The sequence below is a fragment of the Rhopilema esculentum genome, chromosome 13 (genome assembly GCF_057945365.1).
Source record: "Rhopilema esculentum isolate cy_ngs chromosome 13, ASM5794536v1, whole genome shotgun sequence".
Classification (NCBI taxonomy): Eukaryota; Metazoa; Cnidaria; class Scyphozoa; order Rhizostomeae; family Rhizostomatidae; genus Rhopilema; species Rhopilema esculentum.
In genome coordinates, this window is record NC_142827.1 from 2,322,310 (window position 1) to 2,349,277 (window position 26,968).

General features: G+C 35.4%; 1 protein-coding gene and 1 non-coding gene across 3 annotated transcripts in view; one reads left to right on the forward strand and one right to left on the reverse strand.

Annotated features, from left to right (window-relative positions):
- Nucleotides 1-2,861: 2,861 nt before the first annotated feature.
- Nucleotides 2,862-26,968, forward strand: part of LOC135691622 (protein HID1) — a 28,867-nt gene continuing 4,760 nt past the window's right edge. Inside the window, exons 1-23 of one of the 2 annotated variants that reach the window (XM_065209541.2) lie at nt 2,862-3,068; nt 5,953-6,102; nt 6,573-6,636; nt 8,214-8,308; nt 9,200-9,235; nt 9,540-9,593; nt 10,501-10,551; nt 11,332-11,378; nt 11,671-11,792; nt 12,740-12,794; nt 13,457-13,528; nt 13,997-14,135; nt 14,712-14,768; nt 15,137-15,193; nt 16,051-16,134; nt 17,233-17,323; nt 18,514-18,579; nt 19,223-19,308; nt 20,727-20,805; nt 21,761-21,822; nt 23,043-23,145; nt 23,706-23,850; nt 26,588-26,637. In XM_065209541.2, the coding sequence (XP_065065613.1) occupies nt 3,003-3,068; nt 5,953-6,102; nt 6,573-6,636; nt 8,214-8,308; nt 9,200-9,235; nt 9,540-9,593; nt 10,501-10,551; nt 11,332-11,378; nt 11,671-11,792; nt 12,740-12,794; nt 13,457-13,528; nt 13,997-14,135; nt 14,712-14,768; nt 15,137-15,193; nt 16,051-16,134; nt 17,233-17,323; nt 18,514-18,579; nt 19,223-19,308; nt 20,727-20,805; nt 21,761-21,822; nt 23,043-23,145; nt 23,706-23,850; nt 26,588-26,637 (1,831 nt within the window). In that variant the 5' untranslated portion in view covers nt 2,862-3,002. The remainder of the gene's footprint in view (nt 3,069-5,952; nt 6,103-6,572; nt 6,637-8,213; nt 8,309-9,199; nt 9,236-9,539; nt 9,594-10,500; nt 10,552-11,331; nt 11,379-11,670; nt 11,793-12,739; nt 12,795-13,456; nt 13,529-13,996; nt 14,136-14,711; nt 14,769-15,136; nt 15,194-16,050; nt 16,135-17,232; nt 17,324-18,513; nt 18,580-19,222; nt 19,309-20,726; nt 20,806-21,760; nt 21,823-23,042; nt 23,146-23,705; nt 23,851-26,587; nt 26,638-26,968) is intronic. The other variant, XM_065209540.2, reaches the window with a different exon arrangement.
- Trnay-gua (transfer RNA tyrosine (anticodon GUA)) lies at nt 17,728-17,813 on the reverse strand. The gene is given in 2 exon segments: nt 17,728-17,763; nt 17,777-17,813. It is a non-coding gene; the product is annotated as a tRNA-Tyr (tRNA).

A 26,968-nucleotide genomic window follows, 5' to 3' on the forward strand; every position in this document is an offset into this window, starting at 1 on the left:
TTACCCACTGCTCAAGTCTGGGAATTTTCCGACAAAACAATGATGTTTCCGAAAATCCATCAAATTTTGAAAGCAGAGAGGGTCACGGCCCCCTGTCCCCTGCCCCCTGCCCTCCGGCCACGACTCTTCTGAGTACAGGTATTTCTTTTTTAAGAAACCGTCTATAGAAAGGGATCCCTAAAAAATAAAGTAAGAAATCATAGTCATGGACGATTCTAAAAAAATTGGATGAAATGGAAACGATTTTAAATGATAAGGTTTTATTCTGGTACAAATAACATGGATATAAGATATAGAATTTTTTATCTGTTAGTACTTACGAAGTTTTTATGTGTTATTTTATTTTCAAAAAGTAGCTTTTCAACATTTTGGTATTTTGTAGACTGTTAAGGAACTTTTGGTTTTGAAATCTACGGTGGCCCACAGGTGCCACGGCAAAACTTCCCTCTCACGGCAAAACTTTCTTTTTTCACGGCAAAACTTTCTTTTTTCACGGCAAAACTTTCTTTCTCACGGCAAAACTTTCTTTCTCACGGCAAAACTTACTTTCTCACGGCAAAACTTACTCTCTCACGGCAAAACTTACTTTCTCACGGCAAAACTTTCTTTCTCACGGCAAAACTTTCTTTCTCAGGACAAAACTTTCTTTCTAACGGCAAAACTTTCTTTCTCACTACAAAACTTTCTTTACGTGATGTTGTGTACGTGATACTTAGATCTAATCAATGCTTTAGACGTTTTAAACTTCGCAGAATTTGCGAATACCTACATCTTCTCTTGATAATTCTTGCAGAAAGACAGCCCAGAAATGTTCTAAAATTTGTCTAGGTTGGGCTAGGCTAGGCCTATATGCCTATCTCAACGAAACAGTACCGCATGCAAGGTCTTTGATTCCTTTGTTTTGAAAGCAGCGAAAAAGATCAATTCGTTGTAAATTGGCGTGTACATAAAATTCGTGCAAAAAGATCTCGTACGTGCACTTGGCACGCTCGATTGTGGCTTGTAAAAAACCTATAAATTGGGTATTGTGTTTAATATCATATCATATCGTATTACTCACAGGGTGGGTTGATGGCTAGGTACTTAATTTTTCGAATAATAGTAATAACAATGAATAAAGAAATGAAATAATAAGCATGGACATAATATAAGGGGAGAAAAAAATACGACGACGAGAATCCAATGTCCCGAGATAAAATTTTCAAAATATATTAAATTTAAGTAATAAATTAAATTCAAAGAAATTTTTGCCTTGAGAAAGAAAGTTTTGCCGTGAGAAGTAAAGTTTTGTCGTGAGAAATAAAGTTTTGCCGTGAAAAAAGTTTTGCCGTGAGAAAGTAAGTTTTGCCGTGAGAAAGTAAGTTTTGCCGTGAGAAAGTAAGTTTTGCCGTGAGAAAGAAAGTTTTGTCGTGGCACCTGTGGGCCACCGTAGAAATCAGCAAAAATATCAAGAAACCTAGCATTTATCTTGAACTAGTTTTCTTATGAAAAGATTCAAAATGTTTCTTTGTAAATAGACGCAAGTTGGACTTTTAGCTGGGTTTTTTTAACTGAGCATGCATGCCGACTTCATTTGCTCACTGTTATAAAAGCTATAATAATTTAGAAAACCATAAAACTTTGTAAATATGATTATGAGCATAAGGAAGAATAATTGATAAAGTTTGTACTAACGATTAACACAAATATTTCTAAAATTATAATGCGAAAATTTCTAAGACTGGATTTTTCCGAAATTTTGCCATCTAGAGAAAATTGAATATTGTTTTTCTCATAACAATAACAGCAGGCAGCTGTTTGGCGGAAAACTAATGGAAAATGTTCGTGCAGTTGTACGATAGGACGTTCAGTATTCTATTGCTTTTTCGGTGTCCTAGACAAACGAAATTGGCTGAACAAAAAAATACAAGAAGTTATTTTATTATAGACATCTCCGTGTCATTACTTTATATTTTTTGTGAAAATATTTTTGTTTCCGTTACCTTTGCAATACCCCGCTCTGATAAGAAATGCGGCTATCATTCGAGGGTGGGTTTTATTTACAATTTTTTCAAACTGCGGCTTCTATTTGAGGGCGGCTTCTATTTCAGAAAATACGGTATACAGAAACTGGTATCCATGTGGCGCATTCACGTAGGAACCAACTATATGTCATCAAGCTCACAGTGGCAACGGGAGGCCACTAGACCTGAACTACAATAAATTGAAGCTTGCCATTATATGAAAAATCAAAACAGGGTGGATGAATGGTTCTCTGAAATATATCGAAAGCAAATTAACGAGAAGTAGCAACTAGCCATATTTACAAGGGAGTGCTTTACCTGATCAATCAGTTGTCCAGCTTCCAGTCTCCTAGAAAACCAAACCAAAATCAGGGGCCTTGATCCTTTTATTAAACAAATGACAAAATTAAGCCTTCTCTCCATGTCTTTTGGTGTTTCATTCTTGCTATTCTGTGATTTTGTCAAGTTACTGTTGCACCAGGCACCGCGGAGCAGGGGGGGGGGGGGCTTTAGCCCACCCACTTTCTGCAAAAATGCCAAATATTAAGTAATAAACTGCCAGTAAAGTCTCTTTTATACAGTTTTAGCCCCTCCTCCAAATTTTTTAGATCCCACACTTTTCTCAACGCTCCGCGTGCCTGTGTATTGTAGTGTTTAGTAGTTGCCACTTAAATATTAAATGAATGGCTTATTTGAAAAACGATTAACTCATAGCTAGCTGTAAAAGTAACTAATTCGCATTTGCAAGTAGAGATTTTGCTTTATTTGAAAAAAATGAATGTGAAAATAAATGTTTAAAAGAGCATACGAGGTTTAATGCAATGTTGCTGCGAGCCCCTCTGTGCAGGAGCCCCCCGAGAACGATGACTCTGGACATTGCCTCGAAAACAAAATTCGAGCGTAAAGATGTGTAGGTGTTGGAGAGTTTTTACACTGAAAAGTCGTTGAAAATCGCATATTTTGCTTACTGAACGTCGCAAATATATATTCTAGCATGATATGGGTGGGACGGACAGCAAGTTGAGTTTTAGACAAGCTGTGGTTCAGCTTACAAGCAAGAAAACGGTAAGGCCGCCAATCTTCGCAAAATCTGCCAAGTTTATTACCCATCTTTTGTTATATTCCTTTATCAGACCAACATCTTTTATTTACGCTTAACCTGCCACACCAATTTTATGACGAAAGAGCTAGGCAGCCTGCTAGATTTGGTGGTAAAACTGGTTTTCCCCTCTTGATATTTAGACCGCTCCCCCTTCGCAAATCAGGCCCGCGAGAATTATTCTCCTCAACCCAAATCCTACTCAGACAGTGAGTGAAGCATTATGTTAAATGATAAAGGGTTATTTCGAATAAAACACCAAATGTTGAGGCATTTTTTATTTGTTAGGCTCTGCCTTGCCTCTTGAAAAAAGACAGGAAGTATTCTTATCGAGCCTTGGTAGAACAATATAGAAGTTGCATTAACCATAACATGTCTAGACTCGTTATAATGTTACTACCACAATCCCCCTTAATCAAATTGTAGTTTCCAGGATTCAATCTTTCTTACCTATTTCTTTGTACAATGTGCCATAGCTGTGCCAGTACTCCAATTATGGGTTTAAATTATGAATTTATACAATACTAAAAAATAAATTATACCAGTAGTACCTTGGTGAATTATGTTTTTGTGAATTTATTTGGAGCAGCTAATTAAAAACTAAATTCCTCACAAATACATAATTTGGTATACCTATGCTGATTACCAAGTCCAGAGTCTTTTAAACTTAAGTCACCACATTGCCCCAGCAAAGTTTAAATTTTATTTATGCTAAAAGTTTTTTAGAAACACAGGCAAAATGTTAGAAATTTAATGCTTCAAAACTGTGTAATTGAAACTTGAAAAATTGTTGATTGCCAATGAAAGACCTTACATCTTGTTGCTACTTACCATTTTAAAGCAAATATTCATGACTATTTGATCTGGTCTCATTATAAATTAATTATGTTCTGGTGGTATCATTACAAACTTCATGTTGAAAGATCATGGAAACCATTTATTTCTTAATCTTGTATTAAATCCAGAATGAAAATCTTGCATAGTTTTCATGTAAATAAATTGTTGTCATGTTAAATAGTATTATATTTTAACTGTTTTTAATCCATGCTTCTCCTTGAAAGATAGCAAGAAAATTTTCAGCATATTTTGAGGCATTTGTGAGTTTGACTTGTCTACAGCTGGTGGTATAGAGCAAGTCATTTAGTTATGTTTCTGTATATTTGTTGCTTTTTATAAGTAAAGGTCCCTTTCTTCTACCAAAAAGTGTACTGTGGTCAACATATTTGTATTAGGTAGGATAATAATTTCTTCAGATTGAAACAGATTATAGAGGTTGCAAGTGACTGTTTTGTCTAGTGAACGGAATATGTGAGCTAAGTATCAAGGGCATAATTGAACTGGATTATGTCAAATGCCGAAAAATGTACTGGTAGTTGTTTAACTAGGTTTACATGGAGGCTTTCTTTGTAACAAAGCTCATAACATATCTCATTGGCAAGGTTTGACCAAGTTTCTAAGCTGATATATCTTATGTTATTCAACCATGCCACATGCTTAGCATTTATCCAATGCATTTGAAGAGCAAGAAGGGTTGTTAAAAAAATATGTTTATTGCAAGTTTATTCTTCAGTAATTCCCTCAATTCAATGCTCTCTGGATTTACTAGATTTTGAGTTGCAGAACCAGGGAAAAAAGTATATATTTAAATTTGCTTGGGTTACAGATAGAAGTTTCCTAAACTTTTTGATTAAGAAGAAAATTTTCTGAAATTTTTGGACAATGTTGGTGCTTTATCAGTGATATAGCCCCTTTCCTTCCTCGGGCACTTTTCTGTGTAGAAATAAAATCCAATGAGCACCAGTGTCATCTAAGTAAAGCACTGAGCCCTTCGCAGTCCTTTCCCCGAGACGCAGGCTATAGCCCGCACCCACGCAAACCCCATGCAAAATAAATTTGTGAGGGCTTATTCTGCCTGTGTAGTTTTTCAAACCAATGCTCTCATTTACTCCGCACAGTGTAGCTTCCCAATGTTTGTACTACTTACCTCTAAATATCAGGGTGTCAGTAAATAAGAAGAAAGAGGTCTTACACATCTATGTGTTTATCACATGTTAACAAACTATTGTATCATCTGCTAAAACCTGCAATCGAGTAGGGAATGTGTTCACACGAAAGGAATAACATATAGCATGTTTAATGCTACAGATAATTTAAGTGAGAAACTTTACGCCATGCTGTGAAATACGAAGCAATTTCTTTTAGGTCACGACAAATAAGCTAGGCATTCCCAAAAAAGCCATATTTGACCGGCAAAACCTAACAAAGATTTGCTATATTCCAAAAATTTATGTTCCTCTTTTGTCTCGTTTTAAAGAGTGGTAATACAAAATTTGAAGGTAGTAATACACACAAAAATGCCTCCTTAAGATGAATGTATTTTTGCCTTTGTCAATACTCAAATATAAAAATTAACAGCAGTTCTGCAAGGACTAAATAGCCTATGCAGTCAAATTGGCAAGGGCTTTTTATAGCCTGCGTTGCTTTTTTCTCGGAGAGGCCTGCCCTTTCTAAACCTTTAAACAGTACAATAGCCCTGTGTAATTAAAGTACAGTTTCCTTACACCTCACATGAAACATCAGCCTTTATATTGTTTGCTTTAGAAAATAAAGAAAAATTTCATTTTCAAGATCTGTACTACTGAGGAAAAACTAAAAACCAAATTTATAATCATTGTGTCAGTTTCTCAGGATAAAATATCTCATTTGCTTGCTTAGCTTTTAGCTATAAGTTCTATGCTACTTGGAAAAAGAATATCCAAGCCATGAAACTTAGAATAATCTAAATTTGAATCATTATGCAATCAAACGATTTTTCACCTGCTCTTAATTGCTTCTGTGAAATTCTTTCAGCCTGTTGAAGTTAATGATGAAGTGTTCTGGGACCAGTTCTGGTGTGATTCAATTTCAACAGTTAATGACATCTTTGCGTTAATACCAGCCTCAGAAATACGAACACTGAGGGAAGAATGCCCCTCAAATTTGGCAACATTATGCTACAAGGTTAGTTTGATATTATCTTGAGACAGAAAATTTCTTTGAGTAATATATCTGATATTGAATATATGATATAAAGAATATTGTACACAATTATAGCTATTATTAAATGAAAGTTTACAGAACATCAAAGTTTCTTTCACTATTTTAATAATTCAATTTTGCTTTTCAAATAATGTGATTTGTAATGTGTTTCATAAATTTATACATGACCACATAAATTTGTTGTGAATCATGAATTTCTTTTATTGTACAATCAATATTGTAGTTTTTTAATTTTCCCACCTATTTAAAAATTGGTTAATTAATTCGCATATAAATGGGAAAAATTCATCCTTGTATCATGGTTTCTTGATCTTTGATTTCTGCTTCAGAAAACTTTAATTTAATGTTTATCTGTTTGGTCCTAAAATTTGCACACATGATAAGGCAAGGAATACAATTGTGAGTCTAAATTAACAATATTTTGCTTGTAGTGTGTAGAGAAATTAGTGAATGCTACAACAACTGGATGTGCTGGCCAAACAGAACACCAAGCAGGTTTGTAGAACTGATTAGTTTTTTTAATAATTTTGATAATGTGATTGTGCAAGATGTTATGCATGTTGAGAAGAATCATTTGCGCTTCATACAAAACAAAAAAATGAAATTAACAATGGATGAGAATTGATTGGAAATGCAAAGATGAAGTGATCATCCAAGCACAAAGAATCAAACCTGTTTGCAAAAATTTATTAATTATTCATGTTGATTTGTGCATAGTAATCATTTCAAGATATTTTCTTTACGGTACATGAGTTGGAATGGACTATCAATCAAAAGATAACTTTGAAGATCCAAAAATGTAATAAAAAACCATTGTTTTGTATTTTCAGCACTAATTTCAGTTTGAGAGTGATAGCTCTATAGTCAGATGACCTTTTATTTTCATTATTTTTCTTTATATCATCACCCTGTATTAACTGTTAATATGATAGAAATCATTATCATGTAGGAGGACAGCTGAATGCATCTTAATGTAGCTAATCATTAATTCTGTATAGAAAAACAAACCTTCCCCAGGCCTCCCTGTAAAGATTTTAGTGAGTGCATGACTGATTGCACCCTTCAAATATTTTTATTGAGGTGCACAATTCATAACTTCTGGTTTTTAAATCATATGGAAAAGCGCATCAGTAATATCACTTCTATTGATGTTACCGCTTTTCAATTCGATTTTCAAGCTTTGTGGTACCAATTTTTATAACTCTTGTCTTTCAAGTGTTTAACATAAGCAACTTTCATTTTTTTGATCCCAAAATGAATCAATGACATAAATATATCTCGCACAATCACAGGCCTCAGACTGAAAGGCCTGCCTCCCCCTACTGTAACATCACTTGCAACAACAAAAAACAACACTTGCCAAAGATTTTGTTAAGGGATGGAGAGGTGCATTGATACCCTGATCTTATTAAAATTTGTCATGAACTGCTTGAGGAACTTGAAATGTATGCCTTAACAAGCGAATAAATAGTTACTTTATGGATTATGGGTTTAGGGAATGAAAAGGTTGGGGGAGCTAAACATGCTGAAAACCCAGAGCAAGGTTTTTTTTAATTCCATGGTCTACATTTTTGAAATTATCATACCCCCTTCGTACTCCAATTGGGTCTGATTATATGTAATACTTTGGTGGCCCATGTTATGGTGTCATATCATATCATTTGGTCATTTTAAGGATATCTTTACTCTCTCACAATATTAAAAGCACTATTCAGGAGCCGGATTTGTGAATTCCTCTTCTGGTTCTTTTTTCACAATTTTATTATTAAAAATAGTATCCACTGTTCCCCGTCAAACATCTGTATATTAATGAATCATTTCAATTCCCTATTGTGCTATAGATCTTTATTAGCAATATTTGGCAAGGCAAATGTTGCATGCTATACATATTGGCACATTAATCACAAATACCTGTGACATTGACATTCTCTTGAACCAAATTATTTCCCCAAGTTGTTTTATTGACAAGTAGTTTTATTGTATAGTAGCAAGTATCACAAGTATTCTTATTGACTGGTTTGTAAAAGGATGATCTGCTTTCATTGATTTTAATCAATAATTTCTTTTGACAGTTTTGAATTGCACAAGACTATTGACAAGGCTACTTCCATACATTTTTGAAGATCCAGATTGGAGAGGCTTCTTTTGGTCAACTGTTCCAAGACAGGCATGTTTATTTCATCAAGTTTTAATTTCAGCTGCAGTCAGTAGAAACTGGTGTCCTTCTACTTTAATTTTTTAATTTTTACTCCCCTTGAATTACCCCAGTTTTTGTTCTCTGTCCAGACCTTACTTGTTTTGTTATTTTTACGCTAATTCACTCTTTACTTATTATTGACCTGTCATTCTCAAAATAAGCATATTGTAGATATGAAAATTAGAGAAATTTCATAAAGTCTTAACCACAATTTGCCTACATGCATTCTTTAATAAAAGGGGAAACTTCTAAAGTCTGCACAATGAGACAAATTTTTTGCATCCACTACATCCGAAATTTCTCTAGGAATCATTTTTAGTTTATAATATTTAGCCTTTAGCCCAATGGATTTAGATCCCTGAATGTAAATGTAATTATTTGCACAAAAAAGAGCTTGCTAGACAAAACTGGTTCAATGACTGGCATACCAAGACATCCCCAAACAATATGATTTTAAGGGGATGTTATGATTTGTTCCTGAATATCTTAGAAATAAATTTTTAATTGGCTATAATTCAAAGGTTTTTGAATAAGACCAGAATTTTATGTAACAATTCCAGCATATTTGATGCAAGAAACTATGTCTTGTTGTGCATTGAGCTTCTCTAATATATGATAAGTTTTATGCTGGCAATTTCAGATACTTAACAAAAAATGCACTTTGACTGTTTTGGTTGTTTTATGCATTGCATGTTTCATAGTTTTATTTATTTCTAAACTACAAATGACACCAGGCAATTCATCCTTCCTTCGAATAAGGTGAATTTTAGCTCATATAAAAGAATTGCTCACTTTTTGAAATTGTCTGATGCTTCCTGTAGGTTGACCAAAAATCTAACGTGTTTAATGTTTCTTACATAGGATGGTGATGAAACCAGACAGGATTTGGACAGAGAGGTAAACCATATACCATTAATTGTGTATATTCATTAGGTGTTTTCCTGTTCTTAATTGTGTTTTCCCCTATAATGAAAATAATCATTTCTTGAAAGCCAACCAATTTCCAATCGATCTGTTTTATTACAATTCACTTGATTACTATGAACAATTTTCACAGGGTCAATAAATGCTGAATTGAAATATTTCAGATAGATTGCTATTTTTTTATTAGCAAACCTTTTCTTTGTAACATGTTTACTGTAGGCATCATGTCTGCATGGCTACCTTTGCCTAATCTTGTGTTTCTATAATTTTTAAACAGGTTGATGGAGACACCCCACCACCTCTGGCTCAGTCTTTCATTAATGCTATAGGAGTGAGTATTTTTACAAGATTATTTCTTCAAGGCATTGTTAATCCAGCAAGTGTGTGAATCGCAGGTTGTCTACAGGCAGTGGCAGACACTTGGGGGGAGGGGGCGACCGTCCCCCCAATAATTTAGAGGACAATTGTCTTTTGTTCTAAAACAATGGAAAATGTGACCTCATCTTATTAAAACAATAGGCTTGCCCCCCCCCAATATTTGATCAAGTGTCCGCCCCTGTCTACAGGATTTATTAACAAGGAATTAAAACTGGGGAAGGTAGCTGGTATGCCAATATAAAATTAAAATAATTAGATTTTTATTTGCATGTCCCATTGCACATGCATTTTTCTCGTTGTGCCATGTAATTTCTTGGAATAAAACCTCTGATGGAATCATAAGCGTGCCTAAATATGCACAATTTAGAAGTATCTTCTATTACTGCTTTATGATATTATTCTTAAATTTGTAAAATGATAAATTTTATCGTTAATCACTCAGTCAAGCTTCTTGCGCAGGTTTTTTTGTGTTCTGCTTCAATTTTCAATTCGATTAAATATCATTGTAAATCTAGCCATGTTTAACCTCCTTGTACTATTGAAATTACTAAGACCCCCAATACATGGTCATTTTTGTAAATCTACTGTTCCTTGTACACCTAAGCAATTGAAGGCAGTTTTAGCTGCATCTCCTCATAGACCTTTCAACAGCACAATTATCACGTTTTTCAAAATAATCAGCAAGTCTTTTGATTTTAATGCTGGAGGCACATCTAATTTCCAATTTATTTATGTCATTTAGAGAACATTTGCCCTATTTCCTGACCGTGACCCTTGTGGATAACTGTTCATATTCATTTTGATTTATTAACTTTGCACATTTTTACTGAATCTTTACAATTAAATTTTCTTGTTTTTAGGATTTGCTGTTCTGTCCAGATTTTACTGTTTATGCGAAAAGAAGTGGACCAGTAAGATTTTTAATTTGTTTTTTGTGAGCTTTTTGATTCGGTTTTGATTCAAACCGCCTCCTGCTTGAGAGTTGATGGGTTGTGATGGTAGAAAGGTAGTTAGTTAGTATCTGCCTTTGCTGTGGTGAAAGGGATAGTGTATTTTGAATTCAAGAATTATGTACCACACAAAACCAAGGTTTTGTTATTTCGTAGAAGCTGTCTTATACAATTCTCTTCTTGCAAATGACCTCAATGGTTTAGTGGTTAAGGCATAGGACTCACAACCCTAGACCTGCACTTCTCACTTTTTTGGAAAACACCCTTGAGCAAGTTGTTAACCAACTCTAAAGAAATTTAAGGAAGGTGGTTTAATAAAGTGAAGCATTGCATGAGTCACAGTATTTTTTTAAATATTAATTTTTTTAATTTTATTTTTTTAATCTTATTTTATTATATTGTATTTACTTTCATTTTGAATTGAATGGTATTTAAATACATGACCCCCTGCAAATCAATCGTTCGCTAATTGAGGGGCTGCCATGACTAAACAATTGAAAATAAAATGAAAATGAAAATTAGTTACAAGTGTTGTTTGTGGCTGCACTCTGCTAAAGGAAGTAGAGCATAGCGACCGTGGAGTTTTGTGTAAAATCGATAGAGAAGCATTTGGCTAATGACTATAAGCCACCATTTCACTTCACTTAATTCCGCAGAGTTGTTGATACCTCTAGGAAACATTTGTCTCGGCCTAAATATTGCCAAAACCTGATGTCAAATATCAAATTTTATACTTTTCAGGAGACTCCAGAGGATCTTGCAAACATAGATAGTTGTGCTTTTATATGGTAAGTGTGCTTAAGAATCGTAAAACTTGTCAAACTAAGTCGGGGTCTTTTAGTATTTTGAAAAAGGATAGTTAAGGAAATAAATCACGTTTAACTGAACTAAACTTTACATGCGACAATCCTCAGATTACAAAGAATCCGTGAAAACACAGGAACATGTTTTTTTGTCATAATTGCAGTTTAGTCTGGCCCGTGTGAAGCTAAAGCCACGCCTATCCTGCAAATGTCATCAGGGCTGCTCGCCTTTTTCCGCAATTTGCACTCGATAAACCATGCATTATCGTTTTCTTAGGGAAGCTGGTGTTGGATTTGCAAGCTCGCCACCACAGATTGCTTTGCATGATGTCAACCGAACCGAGCTCTTGAAACTGCTGCTAACCTGCTTTTCTGAGGCAATGTATTTATCACCAGCGGGTCAGTTTTCATTTTTTGCTTCTTTTTTCAACATGATCAATATTACAGCTGCATCACTGCTGTGCATTGCGACGGGATTTTAAGCCTTCTAGCAGAACGTTCAGGAAAAATCTCACGTGTATGCATGTGAATTTGAAAATGTACCTAAGGGTGTAGGTGTCATCCTTCCCAGATATGAACTCTGATGCTTACCACAAAGTGACACTTGTGGTGTTTGTTAACCAACCTTTTTAAAACAAAAAAGTCACGTCCGAAGATATTTGAAAGACAGAAAAATCAATGTAAAGTGAATATTTAAAAGAAAAATTTTGCTTTTCGCTTTGCATAACAAAAATTATACGTAATGAAAAACTCAACTGAATTGAAAATTGGTGGTCCTAAATCAATGATTGCTTTTAAGTCAAATTTTTCTTTATTTAGAAATTACCATTATTGCAAGCGAACCTTTTCAAGACGAATGTCTAAAACAAAATCATATCTTGAAAGATTTGAAGACCATATGCTGGTGGTTTTGTGGATCCCAATAAAAATCTTTTTGCTGTTTTCAGTTTTAAGTTGTGAAATGTGCGTTTTTCATTAAAGCGTTTTCGTGAAGCAATTAAAAATGCAATCACCGTCGAGAATTAGATGGGGAGTATTTTAGCTAAATGTTGGTAACAAAGAATTATTATAAATCTATTGTAGTTAATACTGAAAGCGTAAAATTGTTAGTTTAATTACTTTTAAAGAATTGAAAATCAAACTAGAAGAACTACATAGAGTTATTTGATTAAAACGTGTGAAACAAAATCGTCTACGGCTACAACTCTAGTTAACAATAAAATGTATACACATTTATTGATATCCAACCGAACTTTTTGGAAGTTTAATCATTTTCCAAGAAGGTATTATCAATTGTAAAAGTCTTTGCTGACATTTGTTGATTTCATAAATCATATTTGTTTTAGATGCGCAGGTGACACCAAATAAATGGCTCGGATATTTCACATCATCTGAAAATCGGTATGTAATTTTATCCCATTTCTTTGGTCGTGAAGTGAACAAAGCCACAAAAATAGTCCAATATTTTGACAGAAGGGCTTTTGGCATTTTGCTCTTTTTGTATGTGAATACCTTTCTAGCTAATCGCATTCCTATCAGTAACATTTTCATTTTTTCGTTAAAAAAATATTTATGTATATTTTCTGGGTACGCCCAGTTTTGTCCTTTCGAAGATTAAAAAAAGAGAATTTATTCACCGCAGTTGCCACTCGCCATTGTAGATTTATGTTAAATTGTAACAAAAGCTCGACTCTCAGTTTCGTCGGCGCTCTAACTGAAACTAAAGCTGGACTTAGCTCTCAGAATAAAATCCAAACCGGAGAAAATGTGAATGGCAGATAGAAACTGCTAGCTGCCTCAAACTGCAGCTACTCGGCTAGATAGGGCAAAATGGTTGAAATTTGTGACATTTTTGTTGTTTGATAGATAATGAAAATCTCTCACCTCGACTCTGTTTTTGCTTTGTTAAAGCAGCCACCTCTACCGTTAGCATGCAGTTGCAAAGCTTCTTATCAGCTATGACGTCACTTGGTCCCAGGCCCAGCTATGACGTCACCTGCTTTCAGTTCAAGATATTTGCTATATTCAAGTATAAATTTTGTATTTTATCTTTGTTATTTCAGCCATGCGCTTCCACTCTTCACATCGTTATTAAACGTTGTGTGCTCTTATGATCCCGTTGGATATGGAATACCGTGAGTTTCATGTTTCTAATTATGTTTCATTCATAATTGTCATATGTAATGACACTTTTGAAGACCTTTGGTCTTTTTTGAGATTTTTTTGGCCAGAACAAAGGTTGGTTTAAGCAGAGCTAAGAGAGCCACTGGTTGCTCGGCTAATGACTTATATGCAGGGTTATCGAAAGCAAAATAATTTAAAGTGCCAAAACAAGATCATGCCTGGTTTTTACTTGTTTTTATGGACGGCTTTTGAAGCTAAGGCACATTGTCCATAGGTATATAGGGCATTTCCTGATTTTTAGGTTTAAGATTCAATGACCAATTCTTTATTTTGCTACTTGTTGATATCAAAAGTCAATTTGGATTTTTCGAAATTTAGTCATACCCAGATTTTCATCTAATGTTTCAAACATTGAGCTTTTCTTGCTTAATGCATTTTCTTAAGACTTTGAGGGTGAATTATTTTAGCATTATTTTCAGATACAATCATTTGCTGTTTAATGATTCCCGTGAGCAACTTGTGGAGGTCGCTCTTCAGCTTTTGATTGTCGTCCTCGATTACGACATGGAGCAGCAGCACTTCATTGAGCAAGCCAGGGAGGGTGACCAGTCTTTTGAGGTCTGTCTATTATAAATACTTCATGTAAAACAAGGTGGTCGATTGTTGTAACCCGAGGTGGTCGATTTCCTGTGTTATATTTCAAAGGTATTGAGTGGATAGTTTGTTGGAGAAATTTGTTTTGAATATCAAGGGACAATATTCATAATAATAGAACAGAGTTGTTATTCCCATGGTGAAATATTACGTAAACCCAGTACTTGGTAAATTTTCCCAAGGGAAAGAAATGCACGTCTTTTATGCTGCTTTGAATTTCCTGTTTGAAGAAAAAATTATGAAACACAGAATTGGTCCTACAGCTAAAAATGTCTATTTGGCATTTTTACGTATCATTCATCTTGTCTTGGGGTGAATGGTTACTTTAGGTTACAACGTGCAAATCGACATAACTTCGTAATTTGTTCTAGTCTGTTCTGGTGTTTTTGTTCTTGGCAACTTAGAATCTCCCTGTTCGACACCCCTGAAGCTTTGTCTATACGTCATCCAGCACAATAAAACAGACCAGCAAACTGCAGTTCTTATTAGTTTCATTGTTTGAAGTCTCCTTTTATTGACAATTCGTATTGTGTATTCTAGGCAACCGGACCAGAGAATCTTTTTTGCAATTATCTTACCAGAATACACCGTGAAGAGGTGAATTAACAACTTTCTTTTTTCGTTACATAGGCTTTCTTCTGTTTAGTTTAGAGTTCTTTTACTTTAGAAATTTGTACCCATTGAGTTCAACATGGGCTGAGTTTGACCTTAGTTGGTAGTGCAAGCCTTGATGTTCTTTTTACACGTTAACATCTCACGGTAACGGGCTGTACTTTACATAGCATTTTAATCTGCGTTGAAATTTCAACACGAATCTCATGTAAGTGACAAAAAATTCAGCAGATGATGTATTGAAGTGAAGGTGGTGAATTGTGGGTCATCTGTTGTAGGTAACAAATGTTGAATTTTAAATTTCAATTTTTTTCAGTACAACCTATAACCTATGAATGGTTTTTTCTTTGTAGGACTTTCATTTTATTCTTCATGGTGTCACACAGTTGCTGCAAAACCCCCTTGCACAGGTATATTGAAATACTCATTGAACGAGATCGCTGTTTCCTACTTCTTTGGTTACGTGTGTGACTTTTCCAGTTGATTAACAATCAGTTGTTTGTAGCGAAAATGATAAAAAATCTTTTAGCTCCCAAAGACGATAATTTTGCTCGTTCTTGAAATTTTGTTGATTTCAGAGCAGCCAGTTCCCCAGTTGGATTCATGGCACTACATCACGCACGTTGCCCTAAAATTTTAATACTCGTAATAATTTTAATATTTTAATACTAGACAACAAAGTTTCCTAGCAGTAACAACAATATCATTATTTGGGTGATTTTTGAATAGCATTTAAGCGATGGTTAAATTACAGCCCGTTTCACCGACTATTTGAATCGAAGCCTTTACTATATATGGACAAGTCTGATTGGCTAATCTATAGCCAATCAAGTGACACTTTTCACACAATGATTTACAACGACCAATTAGATTCAGGGTTGAATGTCTTGAAGTGATATCGTGTTAAAATCTTCATAATTGAAAGTTTTGCATATCGACTTTTGCTACTGCTAATCGAGTCTGCAAGTAATAAACACGAATTAAATATTATCAGATAACATTCATATGGAGGCAGAGACCGTAGAAGCTGAGTTTGCTTAGCCTCTCTGAAGTGTTAATATAAAGGAAAACCTTTTTTGGAATTTCCTATGGTTGTCTTTCGCTGGACATATTTGCAACATATTTGCCTTATGATCTCAAGACGTAGAACTTAGAGTAGCAACCTAGAACCGTCCTGTTCTATACAGTAAAAGCATCCCATGATCATTTTATAAGATAATAGTGTAAACCTGTTTAAGACACTCACTTTTGCATCTTTTTGTTCCAGACGTATCTTCCAAACTCAACCAAAAAGATTGGCTTTCACCAAGAGCTGCTAGTTCTATTCTGGAAACTTTGTGATCTCAACAAGGTAATTAACTGATTAGCACGTGAAACATTGTTGACCAATCTGACCAATCAGGGATGTAGTGCTGTAATGTTTGGTAAAGGAGATTTACCGTAAAAGCTCTATTAAGTCTCCTCTCTGTATTAAGCCCCCACTCTCTATTAAGCCTCCCCCTCATTGGCCTTTCTTTTCAAACAAGGGAAACATGCGCATTTAGTGGGTCTCTTGACAGGTGTGATGAAAATAAGATCGTTTGCGTTAAATACGGCCCATGTAAAAGCTTACTTGTGCGCCTAAAGAGTCAGTCGAAATTTGTTTAGAGGATGTCTCAGGGTTATCAATTGATCCTGATGATTCTGATGAAGATGATGCAATATAATTGATTTATTAGACTTTCGAGGCTGCTAGCGAAGTTTTCTGAGAACATTTTTATAACAAAAAAGGCCATTTTAAAGCATTTTTTACTTCAAATTTTTAATAAGCCCCCTCTCTCTAATAAGCCCCCCTCTTTCTTAAGTTCCCCTTTAGGACTGAAAATAATGAATAGGCCCCCCGAGGGCTTTATAAAGCTTTTACAGTAAATAATTCTTGTTAATGCTTGAAAGAGCTCTGGGGAGCAAGCCAAATGAAAAGTTGAACGGAATAGGTTATGAGTTAAACATTTTTCATAAGAACACATTTTATAAGAAAACTGAGGCTCGATTTGCTATAAAAAAGAACAACGTCAGAACATTCCAAGCCTCGGATGGAAAAAAGGAAAAAAAAGTGTTCTCTTATTTAACAAAACATAGCAGATTTTATCAGATAGTCAACTGTGTCCAAAATTGTTTTTTTGTGGTCTGAGAAACAATTGCTAGCATGTACCTAGTTATAGAGAAGGTCAATGTTGAAATATGAATAACAGTATGAGAAAGTTGTTCTCAAATTATCCAAAGACAATAACACCAAGCCTTGGCAAAAATTATTTGGTTCTTTAAAAAAAGAGTGTACCATGCTAGCACCGCTTTACGCAAGCCCACTTACTGCTCACTAGCAACCTTCAATTATTCATCAGAAATTTAATAAAATTTGGTCATCATCAAATTTTCATACAGTTCTTAGACTTTTACTTTTTTATTTCAGAAATTCCTCTTCTACGTGCTAAAAAGCAGCGACGTGCTGAACGTTTTAGTTCCAATTCTGTATCATTTAAACGATGCTCGCGGAGACCCATGTAAGTTCACGCCACTGTTTTTATACTTTCTTTCATATGTTCTTCTGTTAGCGATTTTTTAGCTGAGAATACATTTAAAAACATCGAACATTAAAGTAAACAAGTTACATTGAAAGATTATAATTGACGTGTGACTGGCAGTTCGATTACAATTTTAATATGAAACGAGGTTAATGGAGGCGAGACTAATCCTGTTGCACCAGGGGGTGGCTGACTTTGAAAGTTGACATTTATCGACTGTTCTTTATTGATAGTTACCCCCAGATTGGATAAGAATAAAAGTTCTTTCGGTGCCAATAATTCTTCCAGCCCTCGCTACCCGCTTAGTTTCTTGCCCCTGCGCAGGAGCATCCCTGCCTTTAACCATCTCTAGCGACTGGTTGGCAAATGCAAACAAAATGGAGTCCACCGAGCCGGATTCGAACCAGCGACCTAAGGATTTCTACTTCTCTTCTACAGTCCTCCGCTCTACCAACTGAGCTATCGGTGGCCACGAATAGTAATGCTTGTTTAGCTGTAAATAATATTTGTTTTGATAATTACGTCATAAAATGCCTTTTAATGCAACGAGGCACAATATCACATGAACATTCGTTGTCGGTTACGCGGGTCAACTCTTTTCAACGAAGCCGGAAACGTAAAAGGAACGTAAATGTCCGCGATTGAATAGTAATTACCCTTTCCTTGACAATAAAACTTCATCAATAACTAATAAAAATGAGGCTGATGGCTGTATGTAGGCATGAACTACTGAGAAATTTTTTTAAAAAGTTATTAAATGTTTATTGTGAGTTTTCATTCGTTCTTTTCGTTTCGTTCAGTCAGAAATACTTCTTTCTAACTGTTTAATAAGCCATCTTTTGTAGGGTACGACTTGTAGTTGTGCAATCTATCACTGTGTAATTTTGCAACCTATCACGTGCAATTTTGCAACCCACCACGTGCAATTTTGCAACCTATCACGTGCAGTTTTGCAACCTACCACGTGCAATTTTGCAAACTACAACGTGTTCAATGATATATCACGACCAACTTTGCAACGTATAGCGTGAATTGTTCTGTCATTGAGCTAACGTCGAGTTTATATTCCCTTGTCAAATATTTCTTTGCCTGCCGTCATTATTTGTGTTCTAGATGTGAAAATCAGTTATTCACTGCCGATTTTAATTGAAAGTTCCCTTCCATTACAGCTCGAATTGGCTTGATGCATATTGGCGTTTTTATCTTACTTCTTCTTAGCGGCGAGCGAAATTTTGGTAAGTGAAATTTTGGCAACGAAATGCTTGCATCTATTATGTCCTGTGTCGCAGGTAGTACACAAGAAAACGTACGATTCGTAGGAACATAACAGAACATATATCGAAGCGTGCATTCTTACAGCATGGTTCTCTAATTAGCTAATTATTCTGATTTATGCAATGGTAAATTTATATGTGCATAAATCACAACATTACAGGATCCAAGAAAACTTTCTATTGTTCTCTATTGTTGGCTCAGAAGCCCTTTGATTTACTAAGAAATGTTTGTCACATAATTTTCGAAAAGGTACCGTGTTATCGATTGATAAAAGATTATTACTTTTTTACTGTGTGTATTAACATCTAAGGTCATATTTTCGTTTGAAATGTAGCGACTTAAAAAGTTTTGTTTGTATTTTATATATTGAATTTTTAACATCAAGACAGTCTAAAACATCAGTTACCAATGGGGTATCCATGAGTATCTTTTACTCTGGGAATCAAAGGGTTAACTCACCAGTGGGAATCATCATAAGACTCGCCATTACTTGGAATCCGGATGTTTCTTGAAGATTTTTGTGTTGTTTTTTTTATACTCCTATATTGGTTTAATATGTCACAAATCCACCCCTAGTTGTTTGCATGGAATTCTTTTTTGCAGGCGTTCGACTAAACAAACCCTATACAACTAGAATAGCAATGGACATTCCTGTTTTCACCGGCACACACGCAGATCTTCTTATTATAGTAAGCCGTTTTCTTTTCATTATTGATGATCAGGTCCAGCTGTATATCTCAACATTAAGTTTCATTTCGTTTGGCTTGCATATCTAGTTTCTTAGACCAGACAGTATAATTTCATATCATCTGTTTAATGGCTCGTGAATAACCAACCATACGTTTTCAAGGCAGCTGGTTATGCTGTATTAAGTGGCACCGAAAACTAATTTTTTTCTGGGAACCTGTTACATAAGAAAACTGTACTGAACAACTCCACAGACATTTGACACAAAGCATTCATAAGGCATTCCCGATCTTGTTTTTAATTTTAAATATTTGTTGCTTTATAACGTAAGAGATTGGAATAAATGATTATAATTTCTTCCTATGAGCTCAATTTTTAGATTTTTCTAATGAGATATATTTTTTTTGGTTAAAATTGTGTTGCCAACTCTTGTTATTATTTTGGGATCCTAGTTTCCATGCATTTTGCAGCTCTGCTACATCAAGTAGAATACTAAAAATTATATGTAAAATAATAATTGTAATAAAGTAATTATATATATGCAAAAATTATATGCAAAAAATTATTATAATTATATGCATAATAATTATATGCAAATAATAGTTAAGTAAAATAAAATAATAATAAAATTATAAAGTTATTATATGCATGCATTTAGGGGAAATAACACTGGCCAAATTTTGAGAGAAGTGGATTGGACGTGGCGCAAAAAGGAACTGATGAGGTGGATTATGAAAAGATTCACATTCCATAGCTTGGGATGTGCAAGATTTTGCAGGCCATTCGCCAGTGAAATCACCCAAATGTTTCAAAACGTTTTTATACCATGATTAGTGTTGGAGGGGGGAAGGGGGGGTTTATCAAAGTAATGAACGGTACCGATTGTATCTCATTCAAAAAGGGGTTGGAAACCGTTCTAGATATCTAATTTACATTTATAACTTCAGAAAAAAATATTGACAAATTAATTATGACATTTCCGGCTACTAAGACTATTTCATGTTAGAAAAATCAAGTACCTTGTATAGTTGCTTAGAATTTGATAAAAACAAGTACTGCCTTTCATATCAGGCAACAAAACAAGGGTCACTAGAGTGGCATAGTTTATAGTTGTTTTTTACCTAAGATCTTCTTAAAATGCGGATAATGCTTGTATACCTTTTTCTAGGTCTTTGAAATAGAAAGCTACAGAAATTATGAGAAGGTTCTAGAATAGGAAGTATAAAAGATAGGCGACACGCAACATATGGCCCATGTAAAGGCTTTTGAAAGTCTTTAGAATATGTACTCGGGCTAGGCAGTATCTCGAACGGGAAAAAACTATTCTGATATCACTTGTTTTCCACCCTGAGATAATCAAGAGCTCTCAATTTGTTCTTTCTAAATAGAAACATGTTTGAAAATTAAGATTTCTTTGCAGGTTTTCCACAAAATAATTACCACTGGCCATCAAAGACTTCATCCTCTTTTTGACTGCCTGCTGACAATTATTGTAAATGGTGAGTTCCAGTCCATAGCCAGATCCAATGTGGATCCGTACTCAAATCAGATCCAATTGGATCTTTGTTCTGCTTGTCGTTTGTTGACTTAACGCTTTCAAGAGACCTGATGTATCTCCTACCTAGACGGATCCTAATTGATCCAATATGAATCTCTAACCTCGTTAGATCCACAGCATGATTCCATTCGAGGTAAATTGTTTGGTTAGACCAAAGCTTCCCTCACAAAATTAGCCAAAGTAATTAGATATATGCCGAGCTCGGATATGAGATGATATCAAAACTGTTTCGGCTATTCGCTCCCGTGTAATCGGATCCTGTGTACCATCAGTTTTTAGGTTGAATCTGAATTCTGTCGACGAATGTACAGGGCACGATCAACTGCAACTAGCTAGATCTTCCCTTTCACCTTTCTATCAGATCTTACTAGTTTCAGACGAGTATCTAGTGGTACTCACCTCAAATTTGGATAATAATTCAGATGAACCAAGAATTATGTAGAAAGTTTCATGACAAGGTTCCCTGCCCGTTTTCAAGAGTATTTCAGTTGACGATCTGTTTGAAAATTAGTTGATGCTTCAAAGAAGCTGCATTTTGATCTAGGGTTCTATTGATCTTGCCTAAAGGAAACACTTATGTGTAACTGAAGTTCTCCTTGTTACTTAGGCCTTGTTAAACGATACCGTACAGGTCTCCTTTTGACATTTTGAAAATGATAACGAAGTATCAAGGTACAGTATTCGACCATTTACATGAGCATATAGAAATGTCGGATAAACCTCTGGAAACTGTATAAATAATACCGGGTTGTCCTGTTCAGGAGTAGACAAGCATGATCTGAAACCGGTCCAATATGATATGGAAACAGTATCGTGTAAACAAGGCCAAAATCACTAAGAAATTATATACTCTTTCTCAGCTGTTGTTTCTACCTTTCAGTCCTGTTGTTTTTTAGTGTCACCCTACTTGAAGTCTTTATCAATGGTAGCAGCAAATAAGCTTTTACATTTACTTGAGGTAAGGCCTTTTTTTATAAATGTATTCACTGCTAAAATGAAAACAACTCTAGTTTGAGAATTACCTCAAGTTGTTGGAGATGTTATGGAAAATTTTCTTGGTAATCTGAAGATAAACTTTCAATGAACCTAGAACCTTAATGTATCTAAAAATATTTTCTTAGAATTGACCCTTGTCTCTTTCAAAGTGCTTGTTAACTGCACATGTGCAATCAAGGGAAACAGTTAAACAATTGAGAAGAGCCTCTTTGATTTAAATTTTTTTCCCAAGGTATCAGTGAAAAATTGTGAAAATGATGATATCATTGATGGAACCTATTGTTAAGGATTCGATCAAATGACAATCGTTATCGTAGAAAAGATAATGCTATTCTTAAGAGCTAGGATAAGATGGTAGTGTTTTGTTGCTATAGCAGCAGACAGTGTTCCAGGCCTCGAGGACTAGCAGAACGTTGCATGATAAGCAGACCTCGTTGTCGATGTCATATTGTTTTCGGTAACTTTATGCATTTCGGTTCGGGTACACAAACGCATGACAATTTTGGTTATGCAAAAAAGTACCCAAGCACTTGAACAATAAGGTACCAAAACGAATGTTGGAATTTAGCATCCGAACCGGTCCGGGTACACAAATGTTCTGGGTCATATTGTTCAGTATGTAAAGAACAATTAAGCTATTTTTATAAAAGGGATGCAAATAAGAAGCGGTGCTGTGATTACCGTTGTTAAGTTTATGCAAAAAAGTACAACATTAATGGCGACTCCAAACTTTGCGTGATTGACAAGTGTAAATATGAAACTCTTAAAAACGTGTCGAAACATCGCACGATGATGAAATCACACGATCTGAAACACATTGCGTTTCACAATGTTACACTTTTGCACAGGGTACCAAAACGCATATTACACCGGCAAAAGAGTTCTTTGAGCAGATAGTTTCCATAGCAACAGTGATAACACTATTTGTGGATCTGAATAGATCTGAATATACTGTGTCAAAAGATGTATACGCAAAGATACCTACTACTCTCAGTTAAACTGTCAAACTCTCTGAAATAAATATATTGTTATTTTATCAGATTCGAAAGTTAGTAAACATTGTTCTCTATCTTTCCTGCGAATGGTGAAAGCGTTTGTTGCATTCTTACATTTGCTTTTAGCCCACATATTCTCTCCTCGCTAAGCCTGTATTAGTTGCTACAAATATCCCGTTTCTTGTAGGCCTTTTCCACGCCATGGTTCCTTTTCACCAATGGAACAAATCACCATTTAGTTTTCTTTCTCCTTGAAACTTTTAACAACATCATCCAGTATCAGTTTGACGGTGAGTCAGATATTCTCCTTGTGCAGTCTGCAATACATTTATGATTCAATTGATTAAAACACTGTGACATGACCTGCCAATTTTAAATCAGATCAGTTTTCATACTTCTAGTGTGCTTTATAAAATCAGTTTTCATTCCAGTGTGACCCCATCTGCCAATTCCCTTAAAGATGAGCCTAAGAATTGTAGACATTACAGACTGTCTTTTTTGGAAAAAGCATCTTTTGTTTAAGAGCTTTCTTTGCCTGATTGATTGTATGGTTTTTATAATGAATGGCTTTTCTCCTAAATGATCTGATTTCTCGTGGCACACATACTGTCAAACTTTGTGATCTGCATTTGTAACTAAAATATATCTTTTAGAAAAGAATCGGCCCTTTAAAGGACTTAAAACAACCCTGACACTTCAAAATGTAGGATTTACTTAAAATGATCGATAGACAAGCTAGGAAATATAGCTTTTCAAACTTGCATCATTGCATTCTTGTTTATATATTTAAATTACCTTATCCATCAGTGAAGCGAAATTTAATGCGACGTTTTGAACTCTTTTTACTCAGGAAATGCCCATCTTGTTTACGCAATAATTAGAAAACGGAACGTGTTTCATCAGCTGGCAAACCTGCCTACAGACCCTTCTGCTGTGTCACGCCCAAAGGCAAATGCGAAGAAAAGAAATGATTCAGATTCGTCCCTGGAGGATGGGTAAGTGAAAAAATCGAATTTGGAGACAGTGCTTGCTTCAAGTATGTTGTATTTCGTCACATTTCATCGTGTTTCATGTCCCGGATAGTTAATATGTTGAAAATCACCATCGCAAACTGTATTGTGGAGGGCAGGAGCTGACAGGCTACGTACCCCTTTCTCCTTCTCCAAAGACACCACAAGCAAGATGATTTGTAAAACTGATGGCTTTGCGTGGTATCAGATACCAGAGGTTCGCCAAGGGTTTAGAAGCAACCGACCAGCCCCCCCCCCCAACTATTTCCTAACCTTCTTACGCGAATGAAGGTATTTTATTTCCAACGAGGATTAATCAGAGTGTTCCGTTTTAAGTACTTTCGTATTTACATACTAACTGAAACGCTGAACTTTGCCAGTAACATAAGCTACAATGCCTGCCAAAAGTCCTTGAAACGCATGTTGCCTCATTGTTGTTTTGAAAAATGAATTGTTGCCGGTTAAAAAAGACCGATACTGCATCCCCTCTTCCCCAAAAAGAATATTGGTTAAGCCAAATATCATAGCTCTCTGAAGGGAATCCATTGGATCGCACAGAATTTCTTAACATGGCATAAAACAACATTGTTTGAAGAAGGATGCAGTATGAAATATTCAAAACTTTAGTGCTCCTTCATATAAAAAGCAAACGTAAAGACAGATATTTGAAATATATTAAAGACTGCAATAATTCTGCTAATAGCGCAGCAGCGTTTTGTTTGAGTTTAGTAGGCATCTGCGGGCATTGTTAATCTGATTGTTGGTCGCATTTATTTCTTATCCAGCTTCGCTGTTGTTTAGAAGAGTTTTGGCCGGTAATTTTCGATTAAAATCGTTTACAGATAAACAAGCTACCAACTAAACCTCATCGCTGTTGAATTGTTGTGAAAACCTGCTCTTTCAGGCTTTCAGGCTCCGTGCTCTCTCAGACTATCAATTTCTATGAATGATCACAGAGATCTAGCTAGATCGTAGACTCAAGCTGAAATAAAGAAAAGCCGATTTTTTTGTCATTAAGTTTTGTTCTGTCTGAAAGCAGGCCAGGATTTTCAGTTTATTTCAAAATTAACAAGAAGAGATTAACACGAATGCGACAAGAGAGAATTGAAAAATCTGACGTTAGCATTCAAGGATATTTTATTCGATTCAATCTAACGCAAATCACGGCATTCTATTCGATTTAGGACAAGAATTCGTGGTTTGCCAATGAATTTTGTGTTATTGTTAGATTTAGGCTACACTATGGAAACGACTGGCAGTAACCATGCATAATGCATGGATGCTTAGCTGCTCATTGAGACCTCATTACCACGAATGGTTTGGTTCAAATTAACTCGCATTTATAGGTGTCAGGTTCATTAAAGAATAAAGCGTTTAAAATTGTTGACGGCAAATGTTGTGCAGAAAAACGAGACTGGGGAAGCTGCTGTTGTTAAAGACTCATTGCTAACAATGAGCCATTGCGCTACGCAAGCATCCCATAATGCATTTTTAGACTGTCTGAAATCAATTTAGGTTGATCCGTAGAAGTTTACTGCCATTGTTTGGACCGTCGCCACGCTCGCAAAGGCCCATTGTTAGCAATGAGTTTTTAAGTAATTACGTGACACGGTGCTACTTAGAACGCTTATGATTGATATTGGCATGGAAGCGAGGCTTTAGGTTTTAAAAAGCTAGAACTGTAATTAGACCAGTGCTAAAATCAAAGTTTACTGTAGGCCGCAGTCAGGATTTTTGTGGGGGAAATAGGGAAGGGGGTCTTCTTAGCAAAAGTGACATTACCTCCGCTGACAGTATCAATTATCTTCTACCCTTAAATACACGACCCAGTTTGCGAATTCGAAGGGGTATCATATTCGCCCCACTGTCTACACCCTTTTGTGGAATGTGAAAAACATATTTAGAGTCAATGGTCATGTTCTCTAACTTTGTGTAGCAGATAAGGACGTTTGTGTCCACTTCAATAGTTACGATGCCGGTACAGTGGCGGTCAAAGACTTGAATTGCTAAGCTTGATTCAATAGATCCATTCCCCTCTCCCCCTTAAAAAGTTTGTGTATCAATAATTTAGTCGCCTGCCTGATTTCACTTTTGTTTAGCCACGTAAAATGACGTAATTTAATGATGTATAACTCAAATGACTTTCAACAATATCTTGGTGTGGCAGTATTTGGGAAAATAAAATTAGAAAAGCTAAAATGAGACGCAATTGTAAAAAGTTCAAAGTAATTTTGGCAGTCATTTTAGTGCCACAGATTAGGACTCTATCTGTTTTACAGCTACGGTTTTCAGCTGTCTGTTCGGCCATTTTCAATATTCTTGATTTTAACCGGTGGCAAACAAGTAGGAGACAGTAGCTATGACAGTGAATTGGGTTTGTTGACGGATTTATCTATTATTCATATCGACTTGTCAATCAAAATTCAAACAAAACACAGTGATGCATCAAATGTTTAACGCTGGAAATTTTCTGACAGGATCGAAGCAGCAATTGTACGTCATGGCACTAATGCTATTGTGTGACTCCCTGATATTCCCGTGTTAGTTAACTGCACCCCAAGCTAACCCACTGTACATTACCAAAAAGAATGCCAAATCATTAGACAATAAGCCTACCCTGTGTCTTCAAAGTCATCTCCTAGGCCTTTTAACAAAATAGAACGATTGCTATGAAATGAGGGGATCATTTCTGTTTATCACTAGATCTCTCTCATTTTTTTAGAGAAATTGTTCAGCCAAGACTAGACGGCATTCCAACCATGACAAAAACCGGTTCGTATTCTAAATGACGTATACATTCCTTTATTTGTAACAACTTCATGTTGGCAAACTTGTTGTGAGTGGCCTATCCATTAAGCGCTTGGTTGCTAGGAGACATCTGGTCAACAAACTGCTTTCAGCCAATCAGCCTTCAGCGCTTCGTTTATTGGTTGATTTTTGCAGCTTGAAGTTTGAAGTTCAGCAGACGTGTTTGCAGAGAGTTTGGCATATTACATTCGTGTTCAACTCTGGGTTCTGAACAAATGAATGTTTAGGACGAGGAACATTTCAGTAGCAAGGCGGTCTTCGGTCCCAGTTCTTTGTTTATTCATAAATTTTGTGA